Source organism: Trachurus trachurus (assembly GCF_905171665.1).
Source record: "Trachurus trachurus genome assembly, chromosome: 16".
NCBI lineage: Eukaryota > Metazoa > Chordata > Actinopteri > Carangiformes > Carangidae > Trachurus > Trachurus trachurus.
In genome coordinates, this window is record NC_139902.1 from 26,427,194 (window position 1) to 26,447,531 (window position 20,338).

Below are 20,338 nucleotides of genomic sequence, written 5' to 3' on the forward strand. Positions count from 1 at the left end.
GCCTTCAGATCTCCTTAAAGGAGGATGGCAGTGCTTGCCAGTTGCCACTAATTGACTGAAAAACTGAAAAAAAAAAAAAAAAGAGCCTAAAAAACTAAATAGCGGGCGCTGGGCTTAACAATAACACAGACCACAAACAAGGCTAGGAATGCCTTTTTAGTTGGTCTATTCATCATGCTTAGTGCCTAATCCCCGTAGTCCTCAACTACTCGCTGTGCACAGGCTGCTAAACCAGCGCAGCAGGGCTCCTCTGCTACCAATTTAGCGCTAAGCTCAGTGGGAGAAAGAAGAGAGTACAATAACAATGTGGTTTTACCATGTATCTTTTGTTGTAATCACTTGCATCTTCGTCTTTTCTTTTCTTCTTTTGACTCCACGTCCCATCCCATATCCTTTTTTCTAAATGCAACTTCTGTCCACCCACCCACTCACTATTTATTCTCATTTGTTCTCCGCACCTCTGTGTTTTCTTGTCTGGTCTTTTTTTTTCTTTCCATCAAAGCTTTTATTCATTATGTTTGTTTGCCTTCCTCATCTGCCTCCTCCTGGCTTTGTTATATTATTTTTATTTTCCTTTACCCTCTCTCTACCCACCGCCCTCCCTCCTCTTCTCTTCTCTTCTCTTCTCTTCTTTTCTCTTTCTTTCCTCATTATGTTTGTATTATGGTCTGTCTGTCTCTCTCCCCAGGCCTGTGAGATACCAGAGACAGCAGTGTTCAGCCTGGCTCCCTCTGAAGAGGCGTCGCTGGCCAAGCCCTACTCGGTGCCATGCTGGGACCTCCTCCAAACCAGCGTCCAGGGAAAGGTGGAGTACCCTCTGCCGCTCAAACACATGCTCTTCAGCCTGTTTCCCAGGCCCGACGCCGGAGGAGTTGGATCCGCGGCGTGGAGCCTCCCCGCTCCGGTCCGACCAGACTTCCCCAGGCAGAGTTTGTCTGTTCCTGGGGAACTAGACTCTGGACTTGGCCTTAACAGCAGGTGGGTAGCAAGCGGAGCATTTGTGGTTTGCTGGCTGTAACAGTCCATTTAGAGCGAGGTTTCTGAACTCCCAGCTGGCACCAGACATCAAGCAAGAGAGGCACTGTGGCTGGTCACAGCTTGTTAAACGCTGGAGACGAGGCAAAAGGAGAAATGCCCTCAACATTTCCACTGTCAATCTCTCAGCTTGTCTTGAGCAATCAGTCCCTCTCAATCTATTTTATGTCTTTGTTACTTAGTTTTACTCTTTCATTTTTCTGTGGCACACACACGGCGGCAGATACAGCAAATAGGCCAGATGAGCAAATCTTTTCTGTCTTTCACAGTCAAACCTTTGTCTTCTTGTGTTTTTGCCGTCTAAGCTTCACTGGTTTATCTATGTGTATGTGCTGCCAGACCCAGATATAAACAGAAACACTTATGTTGTGTCACTGCCTGACTTTGGTTAGGGCAATTCTGTCAATGAAGAGATTTTGCAAATGACCACAGCAGTAATGTGACGTTCAGCACGCCATTGGGTGTGTGTGTGTGTGTGTCTCTTCGGCGTGTGGTTTAGGAGGGGTTGGGATACGAGCTGTCTGTGGAGCGTTTATTTATGTGTTTGTGTTTTTATGTTTTGCAGAGCCATAGTACTGACGTATCAGGAGCACCTCGGGGTGACGTACATCACTCTGAACGAGGACCCGTCGCCTCGCATGCTCGTCCACAACAAGTGTCCCATCCCGCTGCTGTTGAAGGAAAACGTCAAAGGTGGGGAAAAGGGGGCGAGGTCTGACCACACTATAGGGGTTATTGGGTTTAACTTTATTATCCCTCAGTGACACTATTTTCTCTGGTTTGTCACAGAAACTCCCAGGACTGAGGTCTACTGCCGTCCCCTGCCTGCCAACTGCTCTCTGCACCATGAGCTCTACCAACACTTCTCCAGTTTCCCCGAGTGCAGGCAGGAGACGTTGCCCACGCTGCTGCTGAAAACCACCTCGGGCCACAGCGCCACCACCGACTGGACCGACCCCATAGACATCAACTGCCTCGGCACTCAGGTAGAAGCAGCCATGTACCGTACACCAGGGGTTCCCAAAGTTTACTTTAGTTTATTTATTTGTTTCATTCATTGAACAAAGAAAATAAAACTCCTGAATGAAAGGGGGCAGAAAGAAGCGAACACATGTTGTCTACCCAAATCCTTTCACAAATTAGATAATAGCCTATAAGTGGGGTTGCGTGATGATTTCCAGAAATCAAATAACATTTGAAAATTATTCTAAATACCGCATTTTAGCAGTAATTGTAAAAATAAAAAAAAAAGATAAAAGTAGAAGTTCAAATTTAAAATCAAACCATAAATTTTCCTCCTCATCTTTAGGTGCTTACAGGTCGCGTCTAAACATGAGATCTCCGAATGGCCGTCTCCAAAATTAAACCATCTCATTAGGAGAGATTAACCCTGAAACATACAGTAATAATTCCTAAAATGTAAATTTGCACAGCAACAATGTTCACATGTTTACTAAATCAATACCATCAAATCAAATCATATCCTTGTTGTAAGGCTGGGCATAGTGGGGGTCGCCAGTCTATGGCACCGCTATTTTGGGGGTCGCGGGCTGAAAAGTTTAATTCAATTCAATTCAATTCAACTTTATTTATAAAGCGTATTTCATGCACAAGGCAGACTCAATGTGCTTCACAGCAGGTATACATAGTTACAGTAAAAACATTCATAGAAAATCAATTAGAAAACAATCGGAGAGTGCAAGTGCAAGCAAACAATCATATGCCATCTTCACCACATACACACTTAAACTCACACATGCGCACACACCCACACAACCACACATGGAGACATACACACACACATGCACACACGGTTCAACCGAATGCTGTTGAAAAAAAATTTTAATCTGTTTTTAAAAATGGCGACTGATGTGGCATGTCTGACTGTGTCAGGCAAGGTGTTCCATTTTTGTGGGGCAAATACACTTTAGGAACAACAACAACACAGAGGACACGCTTCAACGCCTCTGTTTGTTTGTTTTTAATCCAAGGAAAAATGAAACCAAATCATTTGAGAAGCAGAAACTAACCGAAACATCCGTTGTTTACGAACCACCTGCAACAACACTCGGCTTCGCTCCTCTACAAATTCCTGTCTTTTTCTCTTTTTTTTTTTTTTTCCATTCACAAATCTGCAGAGAGATGTTCTGCCATTCTTCACACATGATTCTTTTCAGATGTTTCTTTGCTGGAGAACTTTTGTTGCTCAACATTTTTACTGTAAAGTAGTCCAAAGGTTTTCTATTGGACCCAAGTCAGGGAACATACTTGGCCAGGTCGTAGTTTTCACTGTTTCCCTCTTTACAAACTGGTGCGATTTTTACGGTGTGTTTGGGATCAGTGTCATGTTGCTCGCACCTGCCAAGCTTCTTGAGACGATGAAAGGGGGAGGGGGGGGGGGGTGCGATGTTGGTTGTGTATTCAAACTTGCATTACACACACACCTTTTCTATGAATGCAGCCCCACAGATAGAGAGAGGCCCAGCGAGAGTCCCACAACATCCACGTTTCTCCGTGGTTCTCCCGGCCAGGTTCTGCTCCAGTCCAAAACATGCTGGGCCCCACCTGATTCAAACAAATTGATTCTGGTTTTATCCGACCCAAAGAATGTGCTGCCAGCGTTCATCAGGCGTCCTCGTGTTCTCTGGCAAAAAGTTTCATCTCTCTCCATTTTTCTTCAGTTTTCTTCTTGGATGCCGTCTCGTAACATGTTGATTTTATGCACTATCCTTCACACGGTCCAATCAGCCGCTGAAACAGTTCCCACAGATACAGTTAGAAGCACTGACCTCTGGGTTTTTAATGCAATTGTGAATCATGTGTATGCATGTGTGTGTGTGTGTGATCGGTTTTGTTGCTTATCAAAGGTCAGATATGATGTAAAAGTGCGTTAATGACCAAGTCAAATGATCCAACTCCTCCATCATCCCTCGTCTGAAAAGTGGACAAATCATCATCAACACTCGTCATTTCTTTTACGTGCTTTTTTATGAGATTTCACTTTCTTAATTCGAGGCGATGCAACATTCAAGAAGTCGATATCACAGTCCAAGTGTTTCTGGTTCTGGTCGGTATGTAACTGTGCGGTTTAGCGAGATGTTAGGAGAGCGGTGTGTCTAATGTTTGCTGTTGTGTCTAGCCAGCTGCAGGTCGGGGGTTGAGGTTGGGGCTGTGTATCTCTGGTTACTGTGAGGTCGCAGTCTGACCTCCGTGGTAGTGGGGAGGGGGGAGGGGGGGGGCAGTGGGCAACAAAGGTCAGACTTGTTATGACTGCTCAGCAAAGTGTTCAGCGGGGATCTGCTCCCATTCGTCACGAGGGGGAATGATGATCACTCTGGAGGTTAAAGTCGGACACATGTCGGCTCTGAAACACACACACACACACACACAGCAACATAAACACTGAGCTATCAATCTGTGGATGTGTTAAGTCGCCTCTTCAAAGTTTATTTAAGGTTATTTAAGGCTTAATGCATCTCAGCACACATTTTTTTGTCGTTCAGGTGGTGTTCCTGCCAGGCTTCGGGTGTCTCTACGTCGGCGTGGTGTATGAGAGAGGCATCCTGGTCTTGTCTCTGGCACCAGAGGGCAGTGTGGACCCTGTGATCAACCAGCACAGCAGGTATATGTTTTGCACACACGGATGCAGAGCTTTTACTTTTGTTTTATGCTCCTTACATATTTGAACCATCATAAATTTATCTACCAGTGCGACTTTTACTGTCTTCACTTCAGACTCCTTTATGATCATTGTTAACAGGCAGGTTTCATCATCATTCATGCAGCAGCTGTTACTGTAGTCGAGTCCGAACATGAGGGAAACACACAGGGCCTCATCCTCCCTCACCACAGGAGGGCACTAAAAACCCTCCTGGTGTTTGTCTTGACTTGAAATAATTTGTACATTATGAGCTGCAACCTAAACACGATCCATGCAAAACAGTCAAAACACAACGTCTTCACCAATCTGAGAACATGTGTGCAGCATTTAGAGAAAGAAAAAGAAAAATATGGTGAGAGGAAGAGAGGAAGAAGATGTCCTGGACAACATCTGGCAGCATCTGCACAGCCAGAGACTCGCAGTGACTCTCCTCTTTCTGCACGTCTTCATCAGCACTCTGCACGGAAACTAGTGTTAATCACATCTATCTGCATAGTTTTTATTCATTTACTTACTGACATCCCTATAGTTTATACTTAATAACTCCCTTTTCCTGTTTAAAGACAATGACGACAGCACAAACTTACATTTTAGCTTATTCTTTCAACACCACTTATGTGTAGTCAACCTTAGAAACCTCTCAAGTCGCCATAGACACAACAAACTCATCCAGACATCTCTGTTGTTGTCTGTTGTTTCTTTATTTGCCTTTTTTTCTGTTTTCACACATCTTTTTTTTGTTTTTGACTGTTTTTATGAGTGGTTTTGTGTTTCACCTGCGCAGCACTTCTTCTAAATGCTACACAGGTGTTGTCAAATCAGGCATTTTCCTAAATTTTGTTTTATTTATTTGCACCTGTTTTCCTCAGTTCCTCTGTGTTGAAGCTTTATTCCACTGTATCAACACATAGCTGCTTTGTCCATATGGCAAAACAGGGGATTAATATGATCACATATGAGGTCAATGTAGACAAATGACCTGCAAAATGTAATGATGTGGCAAGAAATTCATTAATCCTCACTAGAATCAGATGCCAAACCATTTCTGACTCATAGAAGATAATGAGAGTGAGTTCACTCAAACGGCTGGTATGTTGAATGTTCCTATGAAAAAGAGCAGCCGTTCCAGATGTGTTTCTTTTTTTTATTTCTGTTAAATGCAAAATTCATTCAGAAGCATTAAAAAAAAGAAATGATTGTGGGATTATGCAGTATTTTCTGTACATAGTGTTTTTTACGTGGCTGCCTCCAAAAACAACACAGTTAAAGTTGTTGTTCCCTCAGAAAACAGAACCAAGGCTGAAACTGGAAATTACACTCAGGAATAGTTTATAAATTCACTTTTCTCAGTGGTTTGTCAGCGTGAAAAGGTTAAGGATAAAACAAAAATCTCAGCATTATATTAAAGGGATAGTTCAACATTTTGGCCAAGTGGCCCATTCCCATAATCTCTATAGTCATAGCAGTAGGTTCGTTACCTTTATTTGTCGGTGCAAGCTATTTTTAGAACGGCGAAGCAGAGCCGTGAGCTGCTCAGAGCTACGCTACGGAGGTTAATGGGATTTCTTGGTTTCCCTCATCAAATACACAATCCAACAACTCCAAAACGCTCTGATGGACAAGTTGTGACCTGCACATTCACCACGCTATGAGATAATAACGGAACGTTACGAGACAGAGTTGTTTTAGAGGGAAATACAGAGACTACTTGCTGAAAAACTGTCCCTGACGGGAACGCGCATCAGCGGTTTTGCATGAATTTACCTCTAAAACGACTCTGTCTCCGTAGCGTAGCTCTGAGCAGCTCGCGGCTCTGCTCCGCCGTTCTAAAAATAGCTTGCACCGACAATTAAAGGTAACGAACCTACTGCTAAAACTATAGGGATTATGGCAATGGGCCAATTTGCCAAAATGTTGAACTATCCCTACATTACACGTCATTAAAACTTTAATCATGTTTTTGTCTTTTTTCCTAGTATATAACATGATACTTTCATGTTAATAAACTCTATTTTGTTTTCAGGTCGTCCAAACTGTCCTTCAGAGTCCTCCTCAGTGAGACCAGTGTGGCACTGTGTGATGACATCACTAGTCCCTCTGGATCTGTGGAGCTGCTGAGACTCACGTTGACCAAGCTGCTGCTCAGCCTGGCGCCGGCGCCCCCCTCCCTCCCCCTGTCGGAGCTGGCGGGGGTCGACCCCACAGTGGACACGGCGCTCGTCTCGGCTCTGATGCTGGACACGTCCCTGATCGAGGTCTACTGCTCCAGCCTGCAGGTCGACAACCAGCTGTACAACCGAGCCAGCTTCCACTTCCCCGTGCTGCTGTGCCAGGATCAGAGAAGCGGGGTTAGTGGTGATCCCGGGGGTCCGTGGAGCAGAGATGCAAACCCCTCGGAGTCTCCTGAGGCCTTGGAGGAGTTCAAGCGCTCCTGTTTTCTGCAGCTGAGGATGATGCTGGCTGGAGACAAATGCACCCTGGAGGAGGTGGGATTCATTCCTCTGTCTTTGTCTCTGCTGCCTCTTTACTGACATTTCTTCTTTTTCTGCTGCTGCTGTCAATTTGATAAGCTGTGAACTATTTATTTTTCCAGTTTTATGATTTAATGAACACAATTCTTCAACTAAAATCCACTTCTGTAACTCTAGCAGTCACATACTTCACCACAGTAACCATGTGGTACACCATAACAAGCATCAGGCACATAACTACATACAGAAGTAATCACCTCATAAGTCACTTCTTCTTTCAGAGACACTGTTTTGTGTTTTGCAATAATATTTGATTTAAAAATAACAATAACTTTTTATTCCGTATGCTGTAAAACTCAACATATATGGGGAATGTTGTATTGACAAAAGGGTAACACTTTATAATACACACTATTAAGCATTAGTTAAGCATTAATAAATACTGAATTCTTCATTTATAACACATGAATACTCATTAGTTTGTAGTTTATAAATACAGTTAGTGCTTATCAATGATGAGTAAAACATTTTTAACTTTATTTATAAACTACAGTACATACTAATGAGTATTCATGTATTATAAATGATAAATTCAGTATATAAAGCTTAACTAATGCTTAATAGTGTGCATTTACAACAAAACTTACAACAAAAGAACAAGTCAAAGCAGGGATGTCAGTTTCATCTTATATAAAATGTCAAAAGTCTGACAAATACCAAAAATATTAAAAAAAAGATATCGATTTAAAGAGATAATAATAATAATTTCTGCAAACTCAGAAACTGTTGACAGAGATCAGACATTAACAACTATCAATCTTCACCTTCTCCTCAGGTCACCTTCCAGCTGCAGCCTGCCAGAGTCTATCTTGAAGACACCTTTGTTTACTACATCAAGACCCTGTTCTACACCTACATCCCAGACAGAGCCATCGCCTCGGCGATAGCACCGACCCCGAGGAGCAAACACACCGGACCCGCCCCCACCCTCCCTGAGCAGGTGCACTACTCATACTTTATTTAGTTATAGCACTTTATCTAGATTTCAACCACACAGTTCAGCTGAAACGTTCCTAATGACTGATATCGTGATATTAACGTCCTGCCAGGTGCTGCAGTCGATGCAGGCGCTGGTCAACCCGGTGCGGCTGCAGAAGCTGACCATCCAGCCGGTCAACCTGCTGGTCAGCATCCACGCCTCCCTGAAGCTGTACATCGCCTCGGACCACACTCCTCTCTCCTTCTCCCTGTTCGAGAGGGGCCCGCTCTGCACCACCGCCAGACAGCTGGTCCACGCTCTGGCCATGCACTATGCAGCAGGAGCCCTCTTCAGAGCTGGTAGGAGAGAGAGAGAGAGACACACGCAGCTGTTTGTCTAAATGCTACATATCCAGCTCGTGTTTTGTTGTTTACGCATTATTTACACAGGAAAATACATGATTTGTGCTTCGGTGGGTTTCTCACCAAGACAAGAGATGAACTTGTGAAGCTCCCATGAGCACTAGGGGCTCATGGGAGCCAGAGTGCAGTAAAACTGTTGAGCACCAGAACCAAAAAAAAACTGAATGACTGGAATCCCCAGAAAAGATTTAGCCTCTCTTTTTGTCATAATTTACTGTTTCATCGTAAGGTCTGACTCAGGCTTCACACTGTGCGTGTAAGCAGGATGTTATGGTTAATCTGCACACGGCCACCAGCTCCAAGTCGGACTTATGGAGGCCCCTGTACTGTAAAAGCACCACGCCGCGCTCTCTCTCATTGTCCTCCGGTCGGTGCAGTGGAAGGCTCCGCCGACGCCACACATGGTCTGATTTAACCCAGACATTTCCACATCAGAAATCACCGTTCTGGCCGGATGCTTCCTCCCCGCTGTCTCTCGTTAGAGCCCTCATTTCTGCTCGTATTTCAACACATCACCTCACCGCGTTCTCCTCTTCCTGAGTCATCGCGGAGAAGGTAGTAGGACTCCTGGAAGCGTTGCATTCTGGGACTGATTAGCTCTAGGATGTATGGTCCTATACTACAACCACACGTACACCCACAGGCGTAAATCCACGGCCTGCACATGCAAAGACTTATAAACATATGGATACTGCTCAGTCTATACACGGACACTCCAGCGCACATGCGTGTGTGTGTGTGTGTGTGTGTGTGTGTGTGTGTGTGTGTGTGTGTGTGTGTGTGTGTGTGTGTGTGTGTGTGTGTGTGTGTGTGTGTGTGTGTGTGTGTGTGTGTGTGTGTGTGTGTGTGTGTGTGTGTGTGTGTGTGTGTGTGTGTGTGTGTGTGTGTGCATTTAAAGGCATGACTCAGCCCTGTAAACATCAGCTCCTGTCAGGACTTTATGCTTTTACCCAAACCACAACTGGGAGACCATGTAAAACAAAAAACGACCGCTCGGCCCCACTGGAGTTGGTTACCTCCCATTAGAGTCCATCACTCAGGAGCAAATTGACAGCGAATAAGAGCAGAGCGGCGAGAGACGGCCGTTTGATTTTTGTGATGCAATTGTCAGCGCATAAATATCAATGAGCCGTGCCACCTGACGGAGACTCTACGGATGAATGAGAGAAGTGAGATAGTATGAGACTGTAAATCTAGATGTGGCACATGTGTGATTCCATGCAGGAGTGTGTGTGTGTGTCTGTGTGTGTGTGTGTTTGTGAACCTCTGTGTTCAGATTAATTGCACAGTTGAACATATAATCATTATGTAAAACATTAGACTCCGTAGCTGTGGTTGTTCTGTGAGTTGTTTTGATTGGTCGAGTCCTCGCTCCAAACCGTTTCTGGCTCATAGAAGATAATGAGAGTGAGTTCACTCAAACGGCTGGTATGTCGAATGTTCCTACGAAAAAGAGCAGCCGTTCCAGATGTGTTTCTTTCTTTTCTTTTTTTATTTCTGTTAAATGCAAAATTCATTCAGAAGCATTAAAAAAAGAAATGATTGTGGGATTATGCAGTATTATTTTCTGTACATAGTGTTTTTACGTGGCCGCCTCCAAAAACAACACAGTTAAAGTTGATGTTCCCTCAGAAAACAGAACCAAGGCTGAAACTGGAAATTACACTCAGGAATAGTTTATAAATTCACTTTTCTCAGTGGTTTGTCAGCGTGAAAAGGTTTAAGGAATATTTCTAACACTGCTGATAAATGACGATAAAACAAATATCCCAGCATTATTGTTGTTTTTATTAATTACATGTTATCAAAGCCTACAGATTCCTTTTTCTAACATTTGACCTCATAAAGTAGTAGCACCATAGTATTTCTGGACACAAACATAACCTTCTGACTTCCTGTGTTGTTCCTCTGTCTCAGGTTGGGTTGTGGGCTCTTTGGAGATCCTCGGCAGTCCTGCCAGCCTCGTGCGCAGCATCGGTAACGGTGTGTCAGACTTCTTCCGCCTGCCGTACGAGGGTCTGACCCGAGGACCCGGAGCGTTTGTCAGCGGCGTCTCCAGAGGAACCACGTCCTTCGTCAAACACATCTCCAAAGGTAACGCTCACAGTCTTTGCTCCTTTAATTATTTATTTATTCACAGTTATCCCTTTAAATGTTCTTCTAGACTCAAGCAGCATCTAGTTCTACACAAATTATCATTGAATCATTGACCCAGCACTTCATCTCTGAAAAAATTACTTTTTGAAAACCATGTATGCACTGACGGGGTTCCCACTCGTCCTGGAAAACCTGGAAAATGGTTGACCAATATTCCAGTCATGGAAAATGAGAAAAAATAGTCAAATGTCCTGGAAAAGCTTCAGTTGTCCTGGAAAATTATGTATCACACTGTGACATCAGCTACCAGAGCTCTGTGTGACTTTTTCAGACCCCACCAAGGATTTATTTTCCAAAGAAGTGCCTAGTGAGAAAACTAGAGACTATGAGTTGATGAGTGTTTCCAGTATGGGACCACATGTTTGCGTTGTCCTATGATAAATTTGTCATCATTTCTAAGCATGTAAGAGATTATTTCATAGATAAGTTAAAGCCATAGACTGGGCATCTTTAAATCAGACTTCTGGGGGTGAGAGAGGAATAAACATAGAAAATGCACTTTAATGAATCTTAACAGCACTTTACCACACTTTTGTCGATGAAATGCATTTTATCCTTGCTCCTTCTGACTGAAGCTACTGTGTGATATATTGTATACATATTGTGATATATGGTATTTGTACCATGTTGTGCTTTGTTTTGTCCTTGTTTAATGTTGTTTTAATGTGAACCGCGAGACTGCAGATGGAAGTTAACTTTAGAGCTAACGTTAAATCTGGCATATTTACATATTGTATGTTCATGAATATGCAGAGTCCTGTTACAAATAAACAAATAAATGAAAAAGAAAAAAAATGTACAAAATAGAGTACAATTGTCGAAAAGAGCACTTCTCCAAAGCATGAATGGGACAAGAGATGTTATTAGTGTATGGTGTAATAACATGTCTGTCATACGGTAGCCACTGTAAATGTCCTGACTTATCCTTACAGAGTATTACAGTCCATCACTGCCTCCATGCAGTTTTAAATAAAGTTGCTGCAAACTGTGAAGATTAAATCCCAACACGTCTTTATCCAGGTACGCTGACGTCCATCACCAACTTGGCCACGAGTCTGGCCCGCAACATGGACCGCCTGTCGCTGGACGAGGAGCACTACAACCGGCAGGAGGAGTGGAGGCGGCAGCTGCCCGAGAGCCTCGGGGACGGACTGAGACAGGGACTGTCCCGCCTCGGCATCAGCTTGTTGGGTAGCTACAGCTCTCTCGTGATGACATCACTGTTTTTATCTATTATTTATTCACATGTGCGTTGACGATGGTAAATCCAATCCAACACTGTAGCACAATGACATATTTTTATGGCCACTGTGTAAAATCTGAATTTAGTTGAACTTTTCCCAAAAGTTTCCCACGTTCCTGCAGCTCAGGCTTGTTGTTTTCCAGATTTTTGGAAGACATGAATAATAAAATGCGATTAAAATAAATAATAAATTAACTCATAGAGACACTAAATTGAGCAGTAAATACAGATATTTTTGTTTATGATATTAGCCAGTCGAGACCAATGCAGTTTTAATCCCTCAGGCCTCCGCATCAGGTTCTGCCCCACACACATTTCATCTGCTGTCCAAAGACACACACTGAAAGAGACACACAAACACACACATACACACACACACACACACACACACACACGACTGAGAGCAGTGAGACGGAGCAGTGGAGACAGCGCAGCAGGGATTCAATAAACACCCAGAAGGCAGTAAAAACCCTCCGACTCAAACGCACACTGAGCAGATTGTCATTGAGACCAAACAGCTGCTCGCATCTCGGGGTTACAGTGGATTATAATTTCTGAGTTGCACTGTAAATCACAACATCTGTGTAATGCATAAAAATGAACGCTCAGATATTTTCTCCGGTGAAGAAGAAGAAGAATTCCTGCGATTCTTATATAAATGCATGACTCTTTGGATTCTGTGTGTGTTTCCCATGTCTCTCTGAATTACAATCACGCTTTTTTTTTGTTTTTTATCCACAAAATGTTATGAATTTATCTGTAATTATTAACAAAGCAGTGTGTATCTTTGCTGTGCAGGAGCGATCGCCGGCATCGTGGACCAGCCCATGCAGAACTTCCAGAGGAACTGGGACTTGCAGAGTTCAGCTGGAAGCAAAGCCAAAGGAGTCATCTCTGGAGTGGGGAAAGGCATTGTGGGAGTTTTCACCAAGCCCATCGGAGGAGCCGCTGAACTGGTGTCGCAGACTGGATACGGTGAGTTTAGTTGAAACCATGGTGAATGAACCTGAAGTCAACATGGTTTTGTAGACCAACTGTAGAAAAGCTGATAACTTCTGTTTAGTTGTTACTGTTACTGTTGTCTGGTTAATGTTCGTTTATCTAAAACTTACCAAGGAGACTTAAAGGGATAGTTCAACATTTTGGCAAATTGGCCCATTGCTATAATCCCTATAGTTTTAAGAGTAGGTTCGTTACCTTTAATTGTCGGTGCAAGCTATTTTTAGAATGGCGGAGCAGAGCCACGAGCTGCTCAGAGCTACGCTACGGAGGCTCATGGAATTTCTTGGTTTCCCTCATCAAACTCATCAAATACACAATCCAACAACTCCAAAAGGCTCTGGTGGACAAGTTGTGACCTGCACATTCACCACGCTATGAGATAATAACAGAACGTTACCAGACAGAGTTGTTTTAGAGGTAAATTCATGCAAAACCGCTGATGCGCCTTGCCTTCAGGAGCAGTTTTTCATCAAGCAGTCTCTGTATTTCCCTCTAAAACAACTCTGTCTGGTAACGTTCTGTTATTATCTCATAGCGTGGTGAATGTGCAGGTCACAACTTGTCCACCAGAGCGTTTTGGAGTTGTTGGATTGTGTATTTGATGAGTTTGATGAGGGAAACCAAGAAATCCCATGAGCCTCCGTAGCGTAGCTCTGAGCAGCTCACGGCTCTGCTCCGCCGTTCTAAAGAAAGCTTGCACTGACAAATAAAGGTAATGAACTGAACTATCCCTTTAAGCAACAATAGTTTAATAAACACATAAATGAATGACAGTAGAGTTAATGTGTCAGGAAAAGCATAAATGGATGAGCAAACTCACTATTTCTCCTCCTCTTGGCCTTCAGCGCTGCAGCACACACACACACACACATGGCTAATCATACATGCATTTGGGCAGTTAAGGCCTGTGGAGTTAGTGTTTTATTGGGGTGAGGGAGGTGAGAAGTGGGTCAGTGTGTGTGTGTGTGTGTGTGTGTGTGTGTGTGTGTGTTGGTGGTAACGAGGTGAGCAGCTTCATATCTGTTCCTCTGAGCTCACACACAAACACAAACTTATACAACATCAGCATACGCATTAAGCCTCAGCAGTGACACACAACACACACACACAACTCAATCTGATGTAATACAGGGAGATCAACTGCATTGATTTGTGATGTAATCCTGTCACACTCCATCGTCTCTTATGAAACACATGGATATATCCACACACACTCTCCCAAACACTCAGTCGGAGCCGAACACAGTTAAGTTAACGCAGCCTCGGCGCAGTGACGTCATTAACGGACCTCACTGTGTTCTTTATGGCTCAGCTTTAACTACTTGATGACTTCACTGGCTCTCTGCTGCTGCTGCTGCCGCTCTGCTGACAGCTAAAGTGGGAAGAAGGAAGAGTGACCACACGCACACGGGTTATGAACTCAGTCTTACATGAACACAATCAATGTGATGTGGGGTTTTTATTTTAAATGAAATTTAATCTGTAATACAAGAATTTGGGGGGGGAAAAACCCAAAACTGACACAATCTCCACCATTATCCATTAAAAAAAATCCCTGTATGCCCAGAGAAGCTGGTAAGTTTGTTAACCTCTGCTCAATACATGTGAAACGTCTTATTTCCAGACATTGGGAAAGTGTAAATTGTCCTTCTTTGAACTTGTTGATTAATGAAGACTCAAGACTCAAGACAACTTTATTAATCCCTTAAAGGGCAATTCCATTTGGCGGCTCAAACACCACATGCTCATATCACAAACACATAACGAAACAGAAAAGAGATGGTTGGCAGCTGAGTGCCAAGTCTGCTAGTTACGGTACATGTACGAATAAGAATAAATACATAGGAATTCTAATAAATACCTCCATTAAAAGTCCTGAACTTTGTTCTTGCTTATCGATTGAAAGTTGAAAGACTTACACATACAATCAAACAAAAAAGTAATATTTCTAATGACACATGGAATTCATTTATCATATTTTTTTATATCAAGACCTGATCCTAACTCCTTAAATCTAACATCTACCAAGTAAGACTTATTCATTATTCAATTTTATTTATGTTTTATTCAGGTATTGTATTTATTTATTTCTGTTTGCTTTTTTAATTTTACATACATGAATATTATCTTTTTCATATTTTATATGTATGCTTGCATATGTATACTTTTTTGTCTCCTTTTTTCCCCTATTTATTTCATTTGATTATTTATATATTCACTTTAACCAGATGACATACAGGTGCGCTGTACATATGGATTTTTTTGTTTTTCAGTTTCCAAAGTATCATTGTTTTCTCAGACTGATGGCTCTGAGATCAGTGATGGGTGGAGGGAGGGAAGTTGTTTAAAGACATGAAAGATGTAACAAATTATTCTGGACGAATGATAAATGTAGTTAAAAAAAATCCAAAATGTTCTTTCTTTCTCATCTGCCTGTTGTAACATTCATGTTTAAAAGCATCTATGTATGTATGTAACCGTTGCACTGACGCTGCCTGGCTCCTTGTCTCCTGCTCACAGGGATCCTTCATGGAGCCGGACTGTGGCAGCTTCCTAAACAGCTCTTCCTGCCGGTGGAGGAGAAGTCGGCCCAAGCTCCCAACAGCCACCTAAAATATGTCTGGTATGAGACTGGCACCGTTCATTTAAAACCTGCAGGCTTTTTCTTTTCTTTATGTTTTGGTTCCAGGTCTTCTCCAGAAAAAGGGGGACATGTGTTCGTCTTGCCTTTTGCTTTTGTTGGACACTCTCCAGAATCTGCTGCTCCCTCGCTCTCACTCTCCTCATTTTTGCTGTCTTGTTTAAAATAACCTTGGAGAGTTTATTACCCACTTTCCCAAAAAAAAAAAAAAGTCTGGAAAGATGTTTGACCTTGATCCCACACATGGTAGCCAGCCTGCCCTCCCTTGTTCTCATCCAGCCATGTTAAAAGGTTTTTATAAGCACTCTGCCAAAGCCGCCAGCTAGAAATTGTTCTTGTTATTTAACTATGAGTCTATCCAGAGATGTTTTCCTGTGCCATCAGATGGAGGAGCAAACATCTTGGTGTGTTTCAACGACTTGGAGAGAAGACTCCGTTTGCAAAGGTCACATGTTGTGCCAAGCAGAAAGTGAACTTTAGGTCCAGAGTTGTAAAAAAAAAAAAAAAAACACACAAAAAACACAATGGCCTGAAGCTGCAGCTGTATCTGCAGATCAGACATCCCTGCGTGCTCTCACAATGAAACACTTAATATTATCATAAAAGTTTATAACAGGCCTTTGTGTCCAGAAGGTTATCAGGAGCTACGGAGAAAAAAAAGGCATTTACGGCGATTAATAATGAATTTTCTGCCGTTTGGTTTCCATAGCAGTCAAACATTTACTTCTAGTAGCAGTCGGCGTCCCCCCTGAGGAGAAAGGCCAAATTTTAAATACATTAATTCATTTCGTTCGACTTCAGTTGTCGTCACCTGAGAAAGATGAAGAAAAAAATAGGTTAAAAAAAATACATGAATGCTGAGATAACGCTCCCCTGTGGTTCCAGTCATGCTGCAGTGCAGTCAAACTGGTTTCCATCAGACGTCCATCAATTATTTTTACTACTGCAGGTAGCGCAGGCGCTGCAGCCGAGTAACACTGAGCAGACCCGCGCTGTCCCTGCTAACTGTGGCTGCCTCGACATCTGCTCCGCAATGCACCTGCCTTCCAACGTAAACAAACTGTCAGAGCAACATGAGCGAACACTTCACTTCCTGTGCACGTAGTTCCCTGTTGGACATGTGTGTGTGTGTGTAATAGGAACCATACAGAGAACATGCAAAAAATGTAAATTACAGGATGTATGCAGACACGTATGGTCACTTGCATGTGTGTGCAGAGGTTAGTTGGACGCTTTGTGTGGTCTCGTGTTTATAGGGAAAGTGTGTGTTAGGTCTTATGTGTAATTATACAGACGTACACACATACAGTGATGTGGAAAAGTATTTGCCCCCTTCTGGATTTCTTACATTTTTGCGTATTAATTTGTTACACTTAAATGTTTAAGACCATCAAACAAATTTTAATATTAGACAAAGATATCCCAAGTTTTTAAATGATGATTTCATTTTTTAAGGGAAAAAAGTTATCCAAACCTACCTATGTGAAAAAGTAATTGCCCCCCTTGTTAAATCATGAACTGTGATAAACCTTTTTAGGCTGAGTTCAATTTCACCTATTGAATCAATAAATCCCTTCAATAGAACCGGTTATAGTGAAGTGAATTAGGCTGAGAGATCTGAAACAGCAGCACATCATGAAAATTCAAGAAAAAACTAAATCATTGACATCTATCAGTCTGGAAAGTGTTGCAAAGCCATTTGTAAAGCTTTAGGTTGCAAAAAAGTAAGAATGGGAAAGGGGGCAAATACTTTTTCACGGCACTGTAATCCAGTCTGTACATGTTTTCTACAACTCAAATATATATTTATATCTTTTTTTTATTATTACTCAAAGTTTTTATTATATTTTAATTATTGCAACAGAAAAATGCACATCAAACGTGTAATTTGTGTGTGTTTGTATGTGTCTGGTGAAACAATATGTGAAGAAATGGTCATGTGAAAAAGAATTTCCCTAGAGGGACAATAAATGTCTAAAGTCTAAAAAAAAGTCTAACAAAACAGACAGAATGGAGGTTATAAAAAATAATGATAATAGTAAAAAAAAATTAAAAATAAAACATTCTGAAAATAAATGAAATGGAAATAAGACAGGCAGGCATGTAAGTAGACAAGACAGGCGAATTAACACATCTGTCTACCAAAACTATCCCATTTTTCTTTCATCATATCTTGACTTATTTATAACTTATTTTCCTATCCTCTCCTCTCCAACCACAGGAAGATGCTCCAGTCTCTGGGGCGACCGGAGCTGCACATGGCCCTGGAGGTGACCATAGTGAGCGGGTCTGGACAGGAGCACGCCGGCTGTCTGCTGCTCACCTCCGAGGTGCTGTTCGTGGTCAGTCTCAGCGAGGACACGCAGCAGCAGGCCTTCCCCATCACAGAGGTCAGAGATCAGTTCCTGTAGCAGCCCAGTACGTGCCTGTGTGTCTCTGTGTATGTGCAGATGATCATGAAGGGATGTCATGTTTTTCCTCTGCAGGTGGAGTGTCAGCAGGAGCCGGGGCAGCAGGGCCAGCTCACCCTCACCTTACAGCAGCAGACGGTCACCAGCGATACCGAGGTGAGACTCAAAAAAAAAAGTGCTGGAAGCTGCAGAGCGCTCATATGGTCATATGGGAAATCAAAGAGCCGATTGTCGGAAATATTATTGCGCCAAGTATTTCTGAATAATTTTCAGCTGCTGATTAAACTCTGATGATCAGCATAAGGACACCAGACCAACATGTTTTCACCTGGGTCACTACGAAGATTTACACTTTGATATTTTAATACCAAGCATCTGTTTTTCTCATTAAACACTGGTGGCTTATTTTTTTCCACCAGTTTCGGTCGGATTTAAAGGGATATTTCACCCAAAATTGATAATTGACAAATTTTCTACTCACCATCATGCCAAGGAAGGGTTTGGAGAACTTTCTGGAGTTATGAAAACGCTTTAGGAGTTCCAACGGGGGTCCAGCTGGCAACAGATTTTCATATAATGGCGGCAGATAGAGTTCACTTTTGAATCATCCAAAACACACACTATGAAACATCCAGATACCTCCATACTGCTCGTCTGTACTGACCCAAGTGTCCTGAAGCCACCACATGAAAAATGTGTTCGTAAAAAAATTAATTGATCTCTGTTTTTAGTCTTGTTGTAGCAGTAGCTCCCAGTGGATCTCGCAGCATGTGCGAGATTTGCTGCGAGATGTTCTTCCGTGTTTACATCAGACATCCAATGGTTTACAACGACGAACAAACATCTCGCAGCAAATCTTGCGCATGCTCACAAACATCAACAGAGCCACTGGGAGCTACTACCACAACAAGGCTAAAAACAGAGATAAAAAAAAAAATTTCCGAACAACTTTTTCATGTGGCGGCTTCAGGACACTTGGGTCAGTACAGACGAGCAGTATGGAGGTATTTGGATGTTTCAAAGTGTGTGTTTTGGACGATTCAAAAGTGAACTCTATCCGCCGCCATTATATGAAAATCCGTTCCCTGCCGGACCCCCCCTGGAACTCCAAAAGCGTTTTGATGACTCTGAAAGTTCTCCAAACCCTTCTTTGGCATGACAGTGAGTAGAAAATTGGTGAATTATCGATTTTGGGTGAAGTATCCCTTTAAGGTTATATCTGCTGCACGCACATGTCCTTGATGGCACATGATTGGACCAGTTAACATCACTGGGCTTGGTGTAACTGTGTGTGTGTGTGTTCTCCTTCAGGGTGACGGTGTGCGGGAGCGTCTGTCGGAGCAGCAGTATCGGCGGCTGGTGGATTACGTGACGAGAGCCTCCCAGTTCCTCTCCCCGTCCGCCGCCTCGCTGCAGCTGCAGCCGGCGGTGACGCTCGCCGAGCCGCCGCCGTCCGTCACCAAGTCCTACCACTACCTGGTGGATCCGGCCTTCGCCAAGGTGTTCGTCAGCAAGTTCACCATGGTGAAGAGTAAAGCCCTGCGTATGGGGTTCCACTGATAAACGCTAACACACTGGTGACTTGACCTTTATTCTTATTTAATTAAGAACAACCTCTGAAAAAAATAACTACCCCTTTATGCAAAACAAGTTCCTTATATTTAACTTAAATCCGCCTTTTCATCCATGCCTTAGAATATAGAGAACTCCTTTAATAAACTGCCTTTGGAAAGATATTTTTTTTACTGACAAAATAAAATACACTGAGAAGATCTGAGGGTTTAGAGTCATAGAAACACACGAGTTACAACATTTCATATATAAAGACATTTTAATGAGCATACACTGTAATTAACACTAGAATAAAATATTTGTGTCAACTAATTAGGGCTTGTTCAAGTCGGTGTGAAAACGCTTCAGTGTGGCGATGAGCAGGAGTCACTCCGATCTGAATAAGCTCTGTGTTTACATTCAGAGAGTCTCATGCCAATGTTAAGTGCAATATTATATATATATATTATATTATATATATATATGTTGATGGACGCTAAAGATTCCAGCTGTCAACCAAAATGTTTTTATAGACGATAAACTCCTTACATTGATGCCAACATGTTATTGTGTTGCCTTTTATATTTGTTGTACCACTGAGTTCTATGTAAAAACAAAACAAAAAGTCTATTGCCTTCAATGTGTATAAATGGATATTAATATAGAAATGTTTTAATAAAGAAAATATTAAGTTGTATGACGTGTTGCTCTGTTATTGTGAGTCAGCTGATATTTGTCACCCAAATATTCTTACATCATCTGTAA

General features: G+C 42.5%; 1 protein-coding gene across 3 annotated transcripts in view; it reads left to right on the top strand.

The window, feature by feature from the left end:
* The window catches only part of vps13b (vacuolar protein sorting 13 homolog B), a 339,339-nt gene extending 319,140 nt beyond the window's left edge, over positions 1-20,199 (top strand). For all 3 annotated transcript variants that reach the window (XM_083990417.1, XM_083990416.1, XM_083990418.1), the window contains 14 exons: positions 689-978; positions 1,601-1,728; positions 1,825-2,021; positions 4,539-4,657; positions 6,720-7,182; positions 8,003-8,167; positions 8,277-8,505; positions 10,486-10,662; positions 11,746-11,916; positions 12,767-12,943; positions 15,491-15,593; positions 17,833-18,001; positions 18,098-18,178; positions 19,334-20,199. In XM_083990417.1, the coding sequence (XP_083846543.1) occupies positions 689-978; positions 1,601-1,728; positions 1,825-2,021; positions 4,539-4,657; positions 6,720-7,182; positions 8,003-8,167; positions 8,277-8,505; positions 10,486-10,662; positions 11,746-11,916; positions 12,767-12,943; positions 15,491-15,593; positions 17,833-18,001; positions 18,098-18,178; positions 19,334-19,582 (2,718 nt within the window). In that variant the 3' untranslated portion in view covers positions 19,583-20,199. The remainder of the gene's footprint in view (positions 1-688; positions 979-1,600; positions 1,729-1,824; positions 2,022-4,538; positions 4,658-6,719; positions 7,183-8,002; positions 8,168-8,276; positions 8,506-10,485; positions 10,663-11,745; positions 11,917-12,766; positions 12,944-15,490; positions 15,594-17,832; positions 18,002-18,097; positions 18,179-19,333) is intronic.
* The last annotated feature ends 139 nt before the right edge of the window (positions 20,200-20,338 follow it).